The sequence below is a fragment of the Gracilinanus agilis genome, chromosome 4, assembly GCF_016433145.1.
Source record: "Gracilinanus agilis isolate LMUSP501 chromosome 4, AgileGrace, whole genome shotgun sequence".
Taxonomy (NCBI): domain Eukaryota; kingdom Metazoa; phylum Chordata; class Mammalia; order Didelphimorphia; family Didelphidae; genus Gracilinanus; species Gracilinanus agilis.
This window is the reverse complement of record NC_058133.1, coordinates 309,032,104-309,052,520: the sequence shown is the minus strand read 5'-3', so window position 1 is coordinate 309,052,520 and position 20,417 is coordinate 309,032,104. Positions and strand designations below refer to the sequence as shown.

General features: G+C 34.4%; 1 protein-coding gene across 1 annotated transcript in view; it reads left to right on the top strand.

The window, feature by feature from the left end:
- Nucleotides 1-20,417, top strand: part of COL9A1 (collagen type IX alpha 1 chain) — a 121,040-nt gene that overhangs the window by 34,495 nt on the left and 66,128 nt on the right. The window contains exons 11-17 of the mRNA XM_044673743.1: nt 10,011-10,064; nt 10,348-10,383; nt 13,678-13,701; nt 14,089-14,142; nt 16,709-16,762; nt 17,317-17,349; nt 18,744-18,800. Coding sequence (XP_044529678.1) covers nt 10,011-10,064; nt 10,348-10,383; nt 13,678-13,701; nt 14,089-14,142; nt 16,709-16,762; nt 17,317-17,349; nt 18,744-18,800 — 312 coding nt within the window. The remainder of the gene's footprint in view (nt 1-10,010; nt 10,065-10,347; nt 10,384-13,677; nt 13,702-14,088; nt 14,143-16,708; nt 16,763-17,316; nt 17,350-18,743; nt 18,801-20,417) is intronic.

Sequence of the window (20,417 nt, the reverse complement as noted above, 5' to 3'; positions counted from 1 at the left end):
ATTATAGTTCAAAGCTTGTATCTGTTTCTTAACTACCTGGGAGGCCTTTGGCAAGTCACCTAACCTCTCTGAGCCTCTGATTTGTCCTCTGGAAAATGAAAGGGGTGGCGTAGATGCCCTCTAAGATCTCTCTCTTCTGGATTTAATGCTGTGATCCTATAAACTCAAGAAATTACTACTTTAAGCATTCTTTCTGCCTGGCCTTCTTATTCTTTTATCCTTAGTAGACACAGAGAATAGCAAATGGTCCTTGGATAGTGACTCTTTATATACTTGATGATTTTATGTATTTCTTCTTTATTAATTGAAAGTTTGTGGAGAAAACACAAGTTAGCAAAACAGAATATTAATGTATGTTGTAGCTAGTTATGGTAATAAGATGGTTCTAAACATATAACTGGAGATTTGAAGTGAGGTCAGACATGGTGCTGTCAAATAACATCATGCATGTAAATGATTTGCAAACTTACAAATGGGGAGTGAGTGAGTAAGCATTTATCCATCCCCTACTGTGTGCTAGGCACTGTGCTCAGTGCCTTACAAATATTTCACTTGAGATTTCCAGAAGTGCTACATAAATATAAGTTCTGTTACCTCTTTGGGGCTTTAAGGTACTCCTGAATTCTTGAAGGCTATACCAATATAGCACAACCTCTGGTATGTTGCTTCAAACTAGAAAGGTCAATCTGAGCACCAGCCTACCCAGGATTGGAAAGATTTATGGGTAAAATGTTGGCCACCAGGTAATGAATTTGGAAGGAGCCAGTGCAATGTATGAAACCATCTATAATGCTACAGAGGGATTGTGATCTGTTCAATGAAGGGTCTATCCACTGAATGTGGGGGGAGTTGAAACATAGCATTGTATGAAACTATCTTCAAAGGCATGAAGCAATTGTAAACTATAACTGTGAAGGCTCCATCCACATTGATAAAATCAGAGATCAGTTGAATTTGAAATACTAGAATGGTTCAGATGAAATGATTGAACTCTACAACCATTTTTATTTTATAAAGAGGGAATACTAATTATTTATGTTAACTGAGTGTTTTGAGATCCCTGATGTTAACAAAAACATATAATGATCATTAGTAATTTACTTATCTGTAGTTGCAAAAACTTGGTGTAGAAATAACCAGATTTTGAAAACAAAACTGAGGCTGAATGAATAGTTTCTGAAATAGCATAGCATTTGGCACATAACAAGCACTCAAGAAGTGCTTTTACATTCATTCGCTTATAATTTTATTTCTCCATTTATTTTTTACTTTGTCTGGAAGTTAGAAAAATGGAGTAGCTCCTGATGCGTGTAAGTGGTGATACTAATATCAGGCTCACAATCTTCTTTCAGGTGTGACAAGTAGAAAGCAAATGGTTCTTTCCTTTTGTTTTGTAGTCAGTAATAATGATAATGCTAATTCACATTTATATAATACTACAGTTTACAGAGTTTTTTCCTTATAAGAACCCTGTGAAATGGCTAGTGAAAATATTATTTTTCTAATTTTCCAGATGAAGAAACTGAGGTTTAGAGGCAGTAAATGGCTTGGCCAAGGTCATATACCTAGCAAGTAGTAGAATTTTTTGGCTTGAAGTTCAGATCCTGAACATAGGAACAGAATCTTCAAATAATCGCTTACTGAAAAAAGGAACATATTAGTACTTTCTCTACAATACTATTGCATTTCTGTAGCTTTTGTCATTCTTTTGTAAAGAATAAATTAGGTAAATTGGAAAGGGGACTAATGTTTTGATACCTCTCTAGGACCATTCAGTTAAATTTACTCAAATGGTCTCCTCCTAACTCGAATGCATTAATACAATGACTTGAATCATTGTGTGTCCTTTATAAGCCTAATTTAAGATAGGAAATCTCCTTAATTTTCAAGTTTGTCTTTTGTAATTTTGAACATTACCTAAGTTGGTGACAAACTGTGTATATTAATTCAATGGGGGAATAGAGAACTACTTGCAAAAATGTTGAAGACAAGATGAGTGTATGGTCAGATGCTGTAATTTTCTGTAGGATCAGTTATTAACTTAGCAGAACCAAGACTGATTTAGGTAGTGGAAAACCTCCTCCTCTCATCTCAGCCTAGTCTCCTAGGAGCTACCTTTTCACTGGATCCCAGAGTCTCTCTGATGGGAAAATAAAGACTAGCTTTGGAGTCACTGAAGATGATCAAAGTTTGCCCCTAATAGTTATTACCAGATATGAATGTGGGCAAGTTTAACAACCCCTTGGCTCTCATTTTCTTCATCTGGGGTTAAACTAGACATTGCTTCTAACACTGGATCTATCCATTCTCTTCTGGGGGTAGAGGTAGAAATAGGTCCTATACCTTACCATGTGGATAGAATAAGGATAGAAACAGAAAAATAAGAAGATGTAGATATATCTGCTTTCTCTCTCAGTCATCCCTACTCTTAGGTCTGTTTCTAGCTTGACCTTTCATTTATTCATTTATTCATTCATTCATTTGTTTGTTTATCTATTCATTCATTCATTCATTTATTCATTCATTTGTTATTTTTTTAAAACCCTTACCTTCCATCTTGGAATCAATACTATGTATTGGCTCCAAGGCAGAAGAGTGGTAAGGGTAGGCAATGGGGGTCAAGTGACTTGCCCAGGGTCACACAGCTGGGAAGTGTCTGAGGCCATATTTGAACCCAGGACCTCCTGTCTCTAGGCCTGGCTCTCAGTCCACTGAGCTACCCAGCTCACCCCTAGCTTGACTTTTTATAATCAGGCAAAGGGAAAGAAAGATGCAGTACTTAAGGATTTTCCTATTGACTAGAGGTAGGCCCCCTTAAGAATGCTCAAGGCATTAGAGATTTGAGGTATAACAGGCACTGTCTTAAGGCGTGGGTGGAATCTGGCTGAATAAATAACTATAGGATTTTGAGTTGTGTAGAATTTTTCCTCCAAATATATGTTAATATATTATCTCATTTAACTTCATGAAAATTGCATGAGATAAATAGATTGGTTATTACTACCTTTGTTTTATAGATGGCCAAAGTGAAGCACTAAACCACACTGAGAAAAATTTTCAGGGTCACCTAATTAATTAGTAATGTAAAAGACTGGATTGGAACCCAGGTTTTTTTTTCTTTTCACTTTTTGTTCCATTCCCTATGGAACTTGAAGACTATACTTAACTGAATATGGAAATCATTGACAGTATCAAGAAGGGAGTTAAATAAGGACAGTAGGTGGAAACGTTAATAGGCATATGAAAGCAAGATAATGTAAAGTTATTCAAAATTATGCTATTTATGCTTTGTGGATTTTTAGGGTACTATGAAACAGTCATGGATTATATGTTATTATATAACAGAGCAGTGTTCCCCTGGAGTTGGTAGAACTTCTTTTGGATTATCCATCAAGTAGCATGGCAGTGGATAACTATGCTTCATGTCATCCTTTTGAAAGAACGTTAATGGAGTTTTGTTGTAAATTTATTTTGTGAATAAGGAGAAAAATCTTTTTCATATCTTCTTTTGGAATCAATTACACCTTTTCTTTAAGACCAAAAGAAATAAGAGCAATCCCCCAAAAGCCTGTTTATAACATTTTATTGAGAGGGGGAAATTTTCACAAATAACTTTATATGTATATAAAATATAACCATATATACATATGCAAACATTAGCTATTATATACATATACACATATGCATACATTGGAAAATACTTTGCAAATATCTTATTGTTCTCAAAGAAACTCTAGGAAGTAGGTGCTATTACATATAGGAATATAATATTTAACATATACATATAACATAATGTATTAACATTTTAAGATGTACAGCATAACATACATAAATAATTGTGTGCATCTCCCAAGACAACTATTTTAGTATCCTTCACAACATCCCTATGAAGTAAGTATGATCTAAATTCAGTTTAGATTCAGAGATGAATAAGACCGGTGCTTAGATTTCAGACTTAGTACTACAAGAGATGTGTGTTACAAAGCCTTTGCTGGTTGTACATATAAGCTACAGAAATCTTGACAGGCAAGGCTGTTGCTCTAAATACTTGTCCATGTGAAAAAAAATCTTGTGGCTTATAGATTGTAACTACCCAGGGTCATAAGTTATATACAGTTTATTTGGAAAGTTAGTGGAAGGTTTAAAAATTAGGTGAGAGCAAAACAAAAAATATTGAATATTGAACTGCAAGAAGCTGTAGAGATTGTCTTATCCAAGTGCTATGTCTCATTTTTAGACTACAAAATTAAGTGCCAGAGATGTAAAGTAACTAAGCTCACATGAGCAGTAAATAAAAATTCTGGCATTTAAACCTAGACCCCCTGATCCTAGAAAGTCCATCATGAGATGCCAGGAGACCAAAAGATAAAACTCCATGGCACCTATGATCAATAGATCATAGCAAAAACCTCTTCTTGAGTTCAATTGTAATTGTCAATTTCTTTTTTTTAAACCCTCACCTTCTGTTTTAGAATCAATACTTTGTATTGGTTCTAAGGCAGAAGAGGGGTAAGGGCTAGACAATGAAGGTTAAGTGACTTGCCAGGGTCACACAGCTAGGAAGTATCTGTGGCCGGATTTGAACCTAGGACCTCCCATCTTTATGCCTGGCTCTCAACCCACTGAGCCACCCAGCTGCCCCTGTAACTGTCAATTTCCAAGATTCCTCCATTACTAAATTTTCTAATCCCATGTAAAATCTAAATTGAAGTGAAATGGAAGTGGTAGATATCTGTATTTGATTATACCTTAGTTTCTTTAAAACTAAAGATACCCTATCGAGGTAAATGTACTTAAGTTATATCTATTAGGGAGACTTCTTTTATAGACAGATGTTTCTTTTATGTAGAGTTGACTAAGTTTATGAATTTGGGATCTTTTAACTTCAGCAAGAGGGAATCTTAGCAGCTTATTATACCCAATGAGTCATACTCTCTTAGGTTTGTCTTTGAAAACTAGGATGTAAATTTATTTAGCTTACAGAATTAATATATGTATATATATAAATCACATTTTGATACATAGATATAGGGGTGATCTCATTGATGTGGGTACTTCCTTCACTGGTATAGATCGATTCATTCATTCTTTTTTAGTTCATGTAACTCTTTTCCATGTCTTCTCTAAAATTCTCATCCTGGAGGTTATCCAATGCATTGAAGATCTTCCTCTAGATTTCTTGTCATTGTATACTATGGAGTATGTGTGATTTCCTTTAATCAGAGGATCCTTGATCTGCAATAATAAGAGAATTCAGGATCCATCTAGTTTGACCTCTCACTTTGCATAAAAGGAAACTGAGGTTCAAGGAGATTGCCTAAGGACAGAGTTTTTTAGGGTTAGAGGTAGGATTTGAATCCAGATCTGGGGACTCCAGAGTCAGTGCTCTTTTCACTGTACATGCTGGGTCCTATTTCTTGCTATTATTATATGACTTGTTTACCTCCTTTTCAGGTCATTCTTCTCTGATCATAGTCTTTATGCTACTTCTCCTGCATGATTCTTTGTTGGCCACACGACAATCAGTCTCCTCATTATTCTTTGGATGACCCACAGCTTTAATTTTTGGGATATTATAGTATTATTCCATGGCTTCTAGGCATATGGCATCTCTGGAAGAATATTTATATTAAAAAGATGGGCTTTTATTTTACAAAGAAGCTTGGGGGCATTAAAAGCATAGCTGTATATTTTCTTAGCCCAGTGTCTTCTTCCTATGATATTCTGGGTCCAATTCAAAATTTATCTTTAGTGTCTTGTAAGAACTTAGATGCTGATTGATGGATCATTTCATCAGGCTATCCATTTGACTAAATAAAGACTATGGACATTTTCTTTTGTGGATATCTCAGTTGAATTCTTTCAAGTGATTATAGATCTCATTCAGTAGCACATGGGGAAATTTTAGCTCAGAGACAAATACACACTGAAAATCAAAATGGGAATTGGCTCAGTCAGATATTTACTTTTCTTTAGGAACTTAGCTTTAATGATTTATAATAATAAATCACACACATTATGGTCAGGTAGAGATGACATCATAGGGAGAGGAGCAGAACCAAGTTTCATGAGAGGGAGAAGACATTCGCTCATTCAGGGAGAATATTGGGAACAAGATGGGAAGCTACAGTTTCTACAGTTTGGTGTATCGTAGATGGTAGGACTGAATAATAAAGATATTTCCCAGGGTCTCAACCTTTTAGTCCTCAGAAAAAATAAGAGAACTTTGAGACTGATAGAGGATAAAGAAAGTGCCTTCTCAGCTTTTCTCCAAATCAAAGAAAGAAAAAAAGCAATTCAAAATCACCCTTTCCAAAAGAAGCAGCAATGAAAACAAGAAAGATCAAAGAGCAGAAAAAAATAAAGCAAGAAGAAATCAACTCATTGATCAAAAAAGTTCTTTATTGCCTCCAGGATCAAATACAAAATACTGTTACACTTTCAAAGCACTTCATAACCTGGCTCATTCTTACTTTCTGCTCTCCTTATAATTCAATCCCCTCTGTGTACTCTTCAATCCAGTGACATTGACTTCCTTGCTGTTCCTCAAAATAACAGTCCATCCCCTGACCCCAAACACTTTTGCTGGCTGCACCCCCTTCCTGGAACTCTCTCTTCTCATATCCACCTCCTGACTTCCTTGGCTTAAGTCCACCTTCTACAGGAAGTCTTTCCCATTCCTTTTTTAATCTTAGTGCTTTTCCTCTGAGATTATCTCCAATTCATATTGTATATATCTTGTCTGTACATAGTTGTTTATATGTTGTCTCCCCTCGTAAGACTGTGAGCTCCTTGAGAACAGAGAGAGACTGCTTTTGCCTTTCTTTTTATCCCCAGTACTTCCTCAGCACAATGTACCTGAACCATAATAAGAGCTTACTAACCCTTGTTGATTTGACTTATGTGCCAAACATCGTACCAGACACTGGGGAAATAAATATCAAGCGCATGTGCATATTAAATTTAAATTTCAAACTTTAGAATACAGAGATATTACTGTCACTTTTTACTTCCCCATGGTAGAGATATATTAGATCTTTCAGCTTCATTCACTTCTGGCAGGCATTTGTTTATTCTGTATAGACATATGTCAGATAGCTGAACAAAAGATGATTCCAGAGTGTGACGATCTCTTCTACAAGGACCAACCTAATTTATTCTGGAATGGGATGGGGAGAGGATTCTGGGGATCCACTAAGTTGTATTCTGCCATGTTTTGGTCTTGAATTACAAAATGATCTTACATAGGTTTTCTGGACCTATTTTTTAAAAAATTCGGTTTAATCCTGAGTAAAGTTTGTCCCAGAAATGTCAGTTCTTACAATATATCTCCATGGTATCCAAGGGATATAATAGTGAGTTCTTTGGTTAACCATGTGGGAGCTTCTGGTCCTACATTTATGAGACTGCTTTTCTAATTTCTTCCACCACTGTGCCACTCAGAACCATTATTTTGGCTTAAGTATTTACTTTTATAAGTAAGCATCCACTAACAGATAAAAGGGTTTCATATTTAGGAATTCACCTGTTTCCATCTTAATATATATATACATGTATAATGTGTATACATAGGACTATACTAATAGGTAAGTTATAATGTGTGACATTCTTGTACCAGAAATATTTGGCTTCAGGATTATAAAATGGATTTTATTTATTCATATGAAAGAACAATTTACTTGGGTAAAATCAAGATACCAGTTTTGATGTTATAATAGGGACACAGCAAGTGGCCATTTCCTGCTGCCAAATTTTAATCTCGTAATTAGATTATGGAGCTTGAAAATCGAAGACAATTTGTCAAAACTTCTTGGTCTTCTGCTTGTCTGATTTTTCTCCCCTTTGGTAAATGCCCAGTAATTAACTTTATGAACTCAAATCTTTCCCTTTTCATTTCCTTTATCTGCATGAGTATTAGAGAAAATGAATTGCTGTGTAGAATTGTAAAGTAACAAGCAATGAAATAAATTTCAGAATGAATTAATATAAAAGCACACTCCTTTGTGCCTTTAGGCAGAGAACATGATAGGCTTAATGTGTTTTTTCCCCCTCAATGGTCTTATATTTAGGTATAGCTTTCAGGTTTCTGAAGGATTCTTTCATACTGCCACCTCTACTCCCAAGTTAATGTTGCTTAATAATTTCTATTAGAAACTGCTTAATAGGTAATTTTCTGAATGTATTATTGGATCTTTTGGTTTTTACAGTTGTTAAGTTTTACTTTAGATGTCAAAAGTTAGAAATGAGTAAGAATAAAGAAAAATTTTAAAAGGGAAAACGGTAAAATAAAATTAAAATTCTATGCTAAATATATAGGTAAGAAAAACACACATTTGACCATGTTTTTTTTCTAAAGTCAACTATACTTTAATAATCAAGAATTAACTGAAACAAACTAAATAATAATAATTTTCTTTTGCATAAGCACATTATGGTTTGCAAATGCTTAAATACCTAACTACATTCATAGAATGCTAGACCTGGTGTCAGGAAAACCCTACTTCGAATCTGGCCTTGGGCACTTGCCATCTGAATGACATTTGGGCAAGTCACTTAACCTTTGTCTGCCTCTGTTTCCTCATCTGTAAAATGGATACTTTAATTGCATCTACCTCCCATAGTTTTTAAGGATAAAATTAGAGAAAATTTGTAAATTGTTTTGCAGTCCTTAAAGTTCTATATAAATGTTAGCTAGCTATTATTATCTTACTTGATTCTCAATAACCCGCTGAACAAGTTGCTTTGGTATTATTGTCAATTCCATTTTACAGAGTAGAATACTGAGATTCATAGAGGTTAAATACTTTAACTATGATCATACAATTGGTAAGGGTTAATGTGGGATTTGAATCCAGGTCACTCCTGACTTTGAATCTATGTGCTCTCTCTTAAATATCAGTATGGAATCTAAGATGCTGATGAGATATCTAAAAATTACAAATTATACATACAATTTCATAACAATAGACATAAGCTCTGAATCCAGAGGCATATGAATAAATGTATTTTCACAGGATTTAGAGATGAAAGAGACCATAGAGATCATGTTGTTTAATCCCTTCACTTTACAGATGAAGAAACTGAGGTCCAGTGAGAAGTTTCTTGTCTGAGATCACACAGCTAATTAGTGATAGAATCAGGATCTGATTTAACATCCAATCACCTTCTACCTTACTAATTTTGCCATTATATTTATAAGTTCCTTCCACCAGTGAAAAGAATGTAGATTCAGACATGAATGATACATTAAAACCAAAAGGATAAATAAATTTACTCAAGCATTACCTTTGAGACTATTATATATCCCTTGAACCATGAAGGTTCTGTCTCGAATGCAATTACTTTTTACAGAGCACAAATGGAAGGAAGGTAAATGTACCAGTTTTCTATGTGGTAATGATAGTAATTTATAGAATTTCTTCCTAGAAGCTTAAAATAGTTTACAAACATTTCATTAAATTTAAAACATTATTGTGAGTAGAGAGATGGCAAGTGCTCAAGTATCACTTCCAATTTACAAATAGAGAAAATAAAATACAGTTACTACTTGAATGGCAAAGCCAAGTCTAGATTGCATAGTCTGCATTTGACCATACTTAATTATGAAGACTTTTATGTCATAATGAATGATTCTGGACAATATCTATAATACAGAGGCAGAGGAAACTGAAGAAATATAACTGATGTGCTGTTGTGATAAGCTATCCACTAGACAAGATAGTTGGAGTTTTTTTAATATAGAAAGTAAAAGATTGAATTGGTCATAATGTCCTTGCCAAGTCAAAACTTAATAGACTGATTTAATTTCACAGTCTATAAGCAGGCAAAAGTCATTAGAGTTTGCAATTCTTTGAATAAAAATATGGAGTTACATTTATGTGCAGATATTTGTATGATTAGTTTGGAAACATCATAACAATATTTGATTCATTTCGGTGGGATTGTTTGCATAGCAATTTACTTAAGAATTACATGAGATAACATTGACATTACATATTGCATTTTGAAAGGGCTTGACAGGACCTGATGGATCGCCTGGCCCAATTGGTTCAAGAGGACAAAAAGTAAGTTTAAAATCTTTTCTTAAATGTTTAAGATTCATTCTTGGGATAATTTCCTTAAATTTATCAATTTAGTTTTCAAATAATGGAAATACTCCTTTTGAAGAAGAATTTTTTTTTGAAAAGCACACGAATGATTTTTCATTTGTAAAGATGCCATTATATCTTACATAGACAAACTCCACCTCCTGACACCCACTCCCACTGCTCGTATCCATCCACACATATCCACACATACATATTTTTCTGAAAATCCAAATAACATGAAATTATTTTATGTTTTTAGGGAGAGCCTGGGATTCCAGGATCACGTGGATTTCCAGTAAGTAAAACATTTTAGATACTCTATGAATGAACCAAAAGTCAAATAATATGTTTAATTCTGCCTCTATGATCAATCCCTAGTGAAACACTCTACACAGAAATATAGTTACAGTCTTGACTGATAAAATGACCATTTTACAGCAATTAATCACATGGGATTAAATCGAACACCATCTTTAAATTTGTTGCAATCGGATTTTACCTCTTTCTTTGAGAAGAAATAATTCCCGGGAAACATAAATGTGCAGTAAAGAGTGGACAGTGTATAGACATATACAATATGGTATCAGGGGTTGATTGGTTACTATTTGGTCTGCTTAAGTGCTACTTTTCTATGAAACTCAATCTTTTCTTATGGAAGAAAAGCATTCTTGCATAGCTCTATGAGAGAAAAACCATAGACCATGATAAACCAAAAGCAGAGGTCCAGTAGTCACGAATAAATTGTGGTACTCTCCCTGTATCTTGGTTTTAACTCTAATGAAAAACAGTTTTTCTGGGAGTTCTTATCCTGTCCTTAGACATGCCAGTTCCACATTATACCATTAGGGTGAGATTTACTGATGGGGCCAGTCCCTTGCCATAGATCACTGTTGCCTTATGAGCTGGCCAACCACTTCTCATAGATTGGTTCTTTATTCAAAAATTATTATTTAAGTTTTAAATGATGCATTATTCTTCCATTTTCTCTGAGTTTTCTCTGAGGAATCTTAGCATCTATTGACTTTCCTACTAGACTTTCTACTATACACTTTTAACTTTTTTCTGAAATGAAAAATAACTTGTACTACTTTTTCTTCAATCAAATTGCTTGCCTGAAATTTGTAAAAAAACCAATCTCTTTGTTAACTTGAAAATCACTGACTAGTAGTCCAGTCAACAAGTATGCTTTCAGGCCATCTAGGCAGTGCAGTAGATATGCCAGGCCTGGAGTCAGGAGGACCTGAATTCAAATCTGACTTCATATACTTCCTAGTTATGTATGTAACCCTAGGAAAGACACTTAACCCCAATTGCCTAGCCATTGCCCTTCTGCCTTAGAGTTTTTGCTAAGACAGAAAGTAAAGGTTAAAAAACAACAACAAATATGCCTTCATTAGCAAAACTTCCAGATTTTTCCCATATAAGTTTGGTGGTTCTATGTAAGAAATTGGTATAAATAAGTATAACTTTTCAATAAATATTCTTACAAAACACATCTAATAAATCATATTTTTGAAAACTCATTGCTTACCTTTGGCTCTGGCTCAACTATTTTTGATTCTTTGACTAGCCCAATGCATAATGGAGACTAAATATTCGTTTAATTGAGGAGTGAATGAATGAGTCAAAAACTAGCTAATTCATTTAAAATGATCAAGCTGATTATATTAGTAGACATCCTTCATCAGCAGAATTCCCAGCATTTTACTGAATGCATCAGTTTTGAAGATTTAAGAGAAACCCATGTAACAAAAATCACTTGCATTTATTGTTTCCAAAGCACTTTTACATCCATTATTCCACCTACCTAGATCTTCAAAGTTACCCTGGGAGGCAGTAAGGAGACGAGTCTTCTTTCTTTCCCCTTTCTCATTTTGCAGATCAAGAATCTTAAGCACACTGAAATTGTGGCTTTTCCAAGGTCACGTGGCTGGGAATTGGTACAGGGAGGAATAGAGTTTAGGTCCTCTGATGCCTAATCTGACCATCATACTTTGTAAAGACAGCAGAAGAGATGATTAATTCTGAGACATCTACTTGAAAGAATAAGAATCAGGAACAGAAAAGAGCCAAGAGAGATTACAGGAGAAAAGAGCAGACTAAGAAGGGAATGGAAAGAAGATAGCACTCTAGGTAGACCAGTATGTCAGAGGCTTTTAATTTTCATAGTGGCTGTGGTCAAAAGAGACTGTGGCATAAATTTTCAGTTGCTTGAAGGAGCAGATCTCTTTTTATGGCTCAAAGATGACTGTTTTGTGTTTCATGAATGTTTAGAAAACTTTAAATTTAGCCCAAATATCTTTGAAACTAATATAATGTATTTATAAGTTTGTAAAAGTGGAAGTAAGGCATGGTGGATAAAGAGCTGGTCCTAAAGTCAGGAAGATCTGGGTTCAAATCTAACCTCTTCTATGTAACATCTGTGTGACTCTGGCAAGCCACTAGGTTTTTCAGCACTCTACTCAGCTTTCTGAGATCGCAAATTGAAGATTCTGATCTGTATTAATAGAGGGAGTGTTCCCACTGGGGAATTTCCTATTGAGTTTTATCAAATTTAGATAGAAAGAGATCCTAACTGGTGGCATATTAATTTAGAAAACCACGAATTAACATTATCTATGTCATATTGAATTTTTATGTATTTTGGTAAACATTTCCCAATTTTAATCTAGTTCTGCCAGCACTGGGGAGTTTGACAGGTAGCTTGCTACATGACAGTTTGGCACCTCTGTGACCTATAATACTATCCTATCTCATATTGTAAACATAATTATATGGAGATAAATTTCATTTGAAAACATGAAAGTAACATTTTAAGTCTTCATCAAATGTGACATGCCTATGGATGTGAATTAGAGCTGTCAGTATTCTTTTAAGCAAACCTGTATGGCTTCATTTGCATTCATTAAAGAAGAAAACATTTAAAAAAGGAACCTCCTGCTGATTCTTCCCTTCAAGTCCTCTTCTTCTGCCTCATTATGGTGTACAGTTGACCTTGAGTTCTCAAAGACTATGACAACCAAACTCAAGCTTTGGCAGGTTCTACTATATTTAAAAGACTTTAAATACTGTCTTGGCAAGAAATGTCAGACTATTTGTGTCAAGCAAGGATTACTTCACTACATTTAGTAACTACATATAGCTATATATGTATGTATATATAGCAAATATATATGCATATACACATATATAAAACAACTATAGGAAGCAATGAATAAATCTTTGTTGACTGACTATAAGATGATAATTCCTTTCATTACCACAACTAATAAACATTGTCTCCAAAATGAGAGGGAATACCCACCCTACTATGATCACAGGTCTTTGAAGAAATGAAATATTGGGGAGAAAAATCTAACTGGCTAGTTTATATCCCTGAAGAATACTCTAAGAACTAAATCTTTTAAAAACTAAGACTTATTTGGTTTTCTTTGACAAATAATTCACTTTACAGTTCAAATTTTTTAACATAGACATAATAGTTATTTTTTGGTAATATAATTTAGAATTTATTTTCAAGAAATATCTCTATGTGTCCATTTACATGTGTGTGGATAAACTATATTAATGAAAAAAATTCATTTTTCAGGGTCGTGGTATTCCTGGACCACCTGTAAGTATGCTTTTATAAGACATTTAAGTTATTAAAAGGATATGTTAGAAAAAAAACATTCTGTGTTTTACTCTATAGAGTTTTGTTTCATAAATAAATATTTTACCCTGAAGTATATCTTGTTGCTAACCTTCTTTTTTCATTACTAATGTTTCCCCATTTTTTTGGTGGCAATTCCTTTTTGCTAAGTGTTTCAAGGCAGAAATTTGCTTTTGGATTAGTTTATGAAATGTCTGGTCCACATAGAGTAGTTGGTCATTTATGATAAGTTACTATCTCATCGGGAGATCAAGATGGCAAGGGCATGTAACTCTAAATCAGCCTTAAAATATGATTTGACAAAGTATTTTTAAAATGACAAATTTCCTTTTAATTTGTTGATTTTAGGGACCACCTGGGGCATCAGGACTTCCTGGAGAACTCGGTCGTGTGGGACCATCTGTGAGTACTGTGGACTATTTTTCAATAAATGTTTGTTGATTTTTCAGAAGATGTCAATGGGGACGACATTACTATAAGCATGCTTGATTCCTTGCCAACTTGTTGATGTAGAAATATTACCATTAGTTCATAACACTGATAACTCAGAATAAGAGAGCCACTATGCTTTTGTTTGCTACTTTTTTTCCATAGGTTGTTCCAACATATCTTTATTTTCATTATGACAGCAATTCTTTTAAGGTATTGTTTCTCAAAGTATGGCCCAGAGCCTGGGGGCTCATGAAGTCAAAGCTATTTTTTTTTTAGGCAATGGGGGTCAAGTGACTTGCCCAGGGTCACACAGCTGGGAAGTGTCTGAGGCCAGATTTGAACCTAGGACCTCCTGTCTCTAGGCCTGGCTCTCAATTCACTGAGCTACCCAGCTGCCCCCGGTCAAAGCTATTTTTAAAATAATAATAAGATGTTTTTATTTTTGGTATGATACATATCAATAAATACAATACTAATAAAGGCTCTTTGGAGAGAATTCTCAATAGTATTTTAAAATGTGAAGGGCTCATGAGACAAAATGTTTGATAACTTTTACTCTAATTTTAGTAGGGCAGCTGTTAATCCCATTTTATAGATGGGGAAACTGTCACATGAAGCCAAGAAACTTGTCAGCTAATTAATGTTAGAGTTAAAATTCCTAATTCACAGGTCAAGCTCTTTTCTTTAGATCATTTATATGAAATGAAGAATTTATGGCTAAAAATTATGACCCCTTATGTTAAAGAATCATGAATATAAGGATAATAGTATCAACAGATAATTTGTAATACAGTTTTCAAAGTAATTTAAATCTATTATTATATTTGACCTCAAAAACCTTATGAGGTAGGCAGCACAGGTATTATTACCCATTTTACAGATAAGTACACTGATGCTCAGAGATTTGAAGTAACTTGCTTAAGCTTTCACAATGAATGAATAATAGAACTGGAATCAGGAATGTATGGGAGCCAGCTCTAACTTGGTTTGTGAGAGCTGATAATTAAATTTTCAATATAGTATTTATACCTTGGAAATGGCAAAGCTACAAATTAGGGCTTTATTTATTTTTTTTGTTGATTGCCAAAATGTAGGAAAGTGTTAATAATGCAGATTAAACTTGAGTGGAGTAATCATATTCCCAAGCCCCCCTAGTTGATTGTTAAATATTTATAAGCACACTTCTGGTTTAAATTCAAATCTAGAACTTCTTTGTAGAAAGTCAAGACTCATTGTATTGTTCAACAGCTTCTTCCCTACCACAATGAACGACCAATACCATATTTAGATACATTAGGGTTAAAATTTGGGGTAACAAATTATAATCAATTCATTACCAAATTGAAACCCATTCTGGTTTTCAGAATCCATTGAAATTCCAATTGCTTTATTTGTCATATTTTCTATGTAGCTACTCTTTGCTTTAAAACAGGTAACTGTAGATAAAGAAAACTTTACATCTGCCAAAGTAAAATATTTAAAGTGTCAATTCTTATACTAAGTATTTCATAATTATTACAGTAACATTACATGAATGTTTAGAATTTGGAAATTCCATAAGGGTAGAGATTGTCTTATGTAATCTTCATAATACTAGAACATTACTTAATATTAGAATTGGTTAACTCTAGAGTTAAGAATGTGAAAGGCAGAAAGAACAGTAGAATAGGAATGATAGGGTGGGGAAATAAGACAGGGCAGATTTATTAGAGTTTGTAATGAGGATAAAGAAGAGATTTAGGAGAAATGAAGCAGAAAGAAAAGTGGAAGGAGAGCAAATTGTAATCAGAGAAGAGTTCAAAATTTTGGAGGTGAAACGATTTTAGGTGATGGGGAGATCCTGTAGGGAGGATGGACAGAATGGGAAATAAATTTTAAATAATCATCAGATGGAAATGATTTAAATTGGTATTAGTGACTTCTTGTGGCAGAACAGGAGGAAGGGAATCACATGCCATGGGTAAACTTAGGGCTCAAGACTAGTTAAAATACATTGCCATCTCCATAAGCTTACTTGGAATTCTTTAGGTGAGTATAATAATAGCTCAAGTGATTAATGAGATATGAAAAATATGGTCTTGAGGCAGGCATTGACTGCAAAGAATAACCTATTTCTCATTTGAGACTACTTTTTACATGATTAAGGAAATATTTTTGCTACAATTAAGTATTCATGATACTCTCAATACTTACTGGTTTTATAAATAACTATAAAATCTAATGGAAGAATGTTTTTCTAAGTTTCATTTGCATCAATTATAGAACTGCCCTATCTAATAGGACCGACTTTCCTATTTTACTCTATTTGGTCTAGACTCTAGACTCATTTTATTAGTTTGAGAGATGGACAGTCATTCTTTATCTTGCATTTGTTCTATGCAGATTATTAGATTAGGAAGGACTCATTGATTTCCTTGTTTGCTTTGATCATTAGATGAATTCTGTGGGGTTTTATGTACCTCACCATTTTTTCTGTGTTTAGTGTCATGAGTTGCCATTTGTCTAAACATTTACTTGCTATACTCCCAACATTTAGGGGGATCCTGGGAGAAGAGGACCACCTGGCCCACCAGGTCCACCAGGACCTAGTGTAAGTGCTCTTCAGTTTATAATCATTCTGTGGTCCAGAGAATCAAACTTGACAAATGTAATCTATAAAATGAACAAATAAATGAAAACATAAAGCATTCATTTTTGTTTTGTTTATAACAAGTCTCATTTCTACTTTTATCTTTTACTGAAGGCATGCATCCTTTAAGATAAAATTATGTACAATTTTGAAACAAAGTAAGGTTAAACAATTAATGTTTTACAGTATAAGAACAATTTAAAAAAAGTTTGATACAGGAGAGGGTGGGAATTCATTCACCTTCAGGGCTCAAAGCTCCACAAAATTTACCAGAAGTTTAGAAAAACAATTATAGAGTTACCTTGAAAGACCAATTTCATGATTGGAAGACTTCAGATTTGCTAGAGACATTCCTAAATATATCACATTGCCTTTGGATTGCCATGTCTTGTTAATTGTCCATTATTTTCATATATTTTATTGGTAGATGTCTCTTTGCTATCATTTGGTCATGGATATTTTAGAAGTTATAATTCTGAATATTCTATAACATTTACTCTTTTTATTTGCTTTAGGGAACAATTGGGCTTCATGATGGAGATCCATTGGTAAGATACTTCCCTTTATGAATAAAATTGTTAGTCAGAACAATGTGTCCTTTCTTTAGGAAGGCTTGTCTAAGCTGCCTTTTTCATTTCGTATCTTTATAACCAAGTAATTTGCACCCAAGCATACTACCTAGTGGATGATGTAGGACTTAGTTGGTTCTTTTTTCATACATAGAATTATTCCATTCTTGTTCCATGGCCACACTCAGAACTGAACTATTATTTATTATTTCTTTGTCTCTATTTAAGTATGATTTTCCATTGAAAGTAGGATATCTTTTCAGTCAAAGCTCTTAGAGATTTAGGAGGTGAAAGTATGATAATTTTAGGTATTTTTATACCCGGACTTGTGGTTTAATCAGTGTAGGGAATCGACAGTGTGGAAACTACTTCCATTGATACAAGACAACCCCTCATTCATAACGTGAGAGTTGCTTGGAAGGCACTGAACAATTAAGTAACCTGATGAGCTTGTATATACATATGTAGCTTATATATGTGAGAGGCAGAACTTGAACCTAGTTCTTCCTGATTCTATGTCCACTTTTCTATCCATTGCACCATACTACTTTCCCTTTGGTGTTTTTTGCCTCAGGACCTGTGATTTCATTGGTTTAGGGACTTCCTCATGGATTGTTTCCAACAAGGCAGATCTATTCTGCAACTTATAGTCTTAAAAGGTCTTATAGAACAATGGTCTCAAAAGTTAGGGCAGTAACCCTCTGAGTATTATCTCTAATCTAATTATATGCATCTTTTATGTATTGTGATCCAAACTTCCCTATTTTGCCTCTTGAGCAGGGCAGCTATTAGTTAAAGACTATCTAGACACTCACTGTAGTCATTTGTCTAGGAGCCACTGGAAAAATCCTGCCTACTCCATTCCCAAGATGCCTACTCTTTGCTCCTTAGAACATCTCCTTGCTTTGATGAGTTGAGGGCAGTCAACTAAGTAACTAAGATTTCTGTCTCATTCCTCTTTTCATTTTGAATCAGATAATGAATCACATAAAAAGTACATGAATATAATTTATAAATATATTGGGATTGCAAGCTCAATTTTTATTTTTACTAATGGGGGTACATGATCAAAAATGTTTGGAGAACACTGTGGAGTTGTTAAGAGTTAGAATCTGAATACAGGCTTCCAGAGTTCCAAACCAGTTCACCAGGTTTCTACCTATCACTGAACATATTAGTAATTTATATTGGTGAAGTAGAACACTAAACAAATGAAATTAAATTTTCAAAAGGGCTAACTCAAATACATTCTGATGACTTTAATTTGCTTTGTGTGTCAATGAAAGCTTCTTAAATGTTTTATTTGATTGGTTCATTTGGTTTTAAAGTTCTATATTTCTCCTCCTAACTCTTTTTTGTGATCCTTTTTGTAGTGTCCCAATTCCTGTCCACCAGGTCGTTCAGGATATCCAGGTCTACCAGGCTTGAGGGTAAGGGAAATAATTTGATTATGACATTTATTAGAGTTTGAACCAACCAACAGAGAGGTAAAGGGAAACATTTATTCTGAGTTTTGTCTTTCCCCATGTAGAGATTATATCGATTGAAAATTCTCCCTGTTATGGAATAATCTGTTTATATGGATGTAATCTTGGGCATTATTAGCAGATTTAACTTGGTGTAGTTAATAGGATTCCTTGCTAATATGGAGATTTTGATTTTATGACTCCTTTGTTGCTCAGGGAGGAAAACACCAAAAAAGTGTTTAGTTCGGGATTGGATGATATGCAAAATCAGGTGTTCAGAAATTTGTCTCTCTTTTGGCATAATTAATCTAGTCCATTTTGGATGCAGGTGTTACAAATGTACATGCAATGAATTTAATCAGAATGGTGTGAGAGGAAAAATGGTAAAGCTTGAAATGTGAGATAATAAAATAGAAATCTATTCTTCCAAAAAAACTTTAAAAAAATTTAAACTTAATAGTCATGCTTCAAAAAAACCCCCCAAAAACCCCAAACCCAAACAGGACACTGTTGGAGTAGCAGGATTCTCAAACTCTTCTCCCTCACTCACAATGTTTGTTTTTTCCTTTTGGGAATATTTAACCTTCCAAAAGGGAGTATGTCAGACATATCTTAAGTGATTCTGTGGTGGAATAAATTCTTTTCCTCTCCCAATCCCTCAGCCCGATCTGATTTAGAACCAGCTTTGAGAGAGACACAGGTCTTTGTTCCAATATGAAGAATTGCTGGAAGGGAATGATTGATCCACCTATAAAGGTCTCGATCCTGGTGGCCTCAGTCTACCGCCCCTAACAAATTGTTCAATGCTGCAGTAGAACTCACTATCCTCTGATGATCTTTAGAATTGGGAATGACTGGATCAGACAGGGTAGTCTTCCATGAAGACGTTCTTCCCTGGAATGAGATGGCTTTTGGGACCCAGGGACAAGACAAAATATCTGGGTTTTCATCCAAATAATAGCAGGCTATTCAACAACTGACACTCACTTGACAACATTTATGCCACCTTTGTTAGTCAAAATTCCTGTTGTCACCACTGAACATTTTCACTGTTGCCCTTATGGGAATCACTGGATAGCTCACCTTATGCACAAAAATAGTTGATAGGCTCACACAGATGGGTAATGACTTTGCCTGTGTCTTTCTCTTAAGAAAGGGGCTAGGATAGAGTGCAAGAGGGAGGCTGGTCATATTTTTTTCAGACATTTTTCCATTTATTTGGAGATATGGGATGGGTAGCTGAGTCAAGACTGCCACCTCCTGGCTTCTGTGGATGACCAAGGTAGAAATCTTTATGGCTAGCTCATTTTAAGGTGGGAAAAATAAATAACTTTAGAGAATGGTCAGCAGCTGTTTTTGAAGCAAGCCATAGTTGGCTTGAACAATGGATGATATGAAATCTTTCCACTTGTATTATATGAGGAATAGAGGGTTTTTTTGGGTAATAATGTTCTTCTCGACTTTTAACTGCTCTTTTTTCATTTTTTTTCATTTTTAATTTTTTTCAGTAGCATATTACTATGAATTTGGGGAATCCAGGGCACTTTTAAGGGCAATCTTTAGTGAAAGATAAGAAGTGAA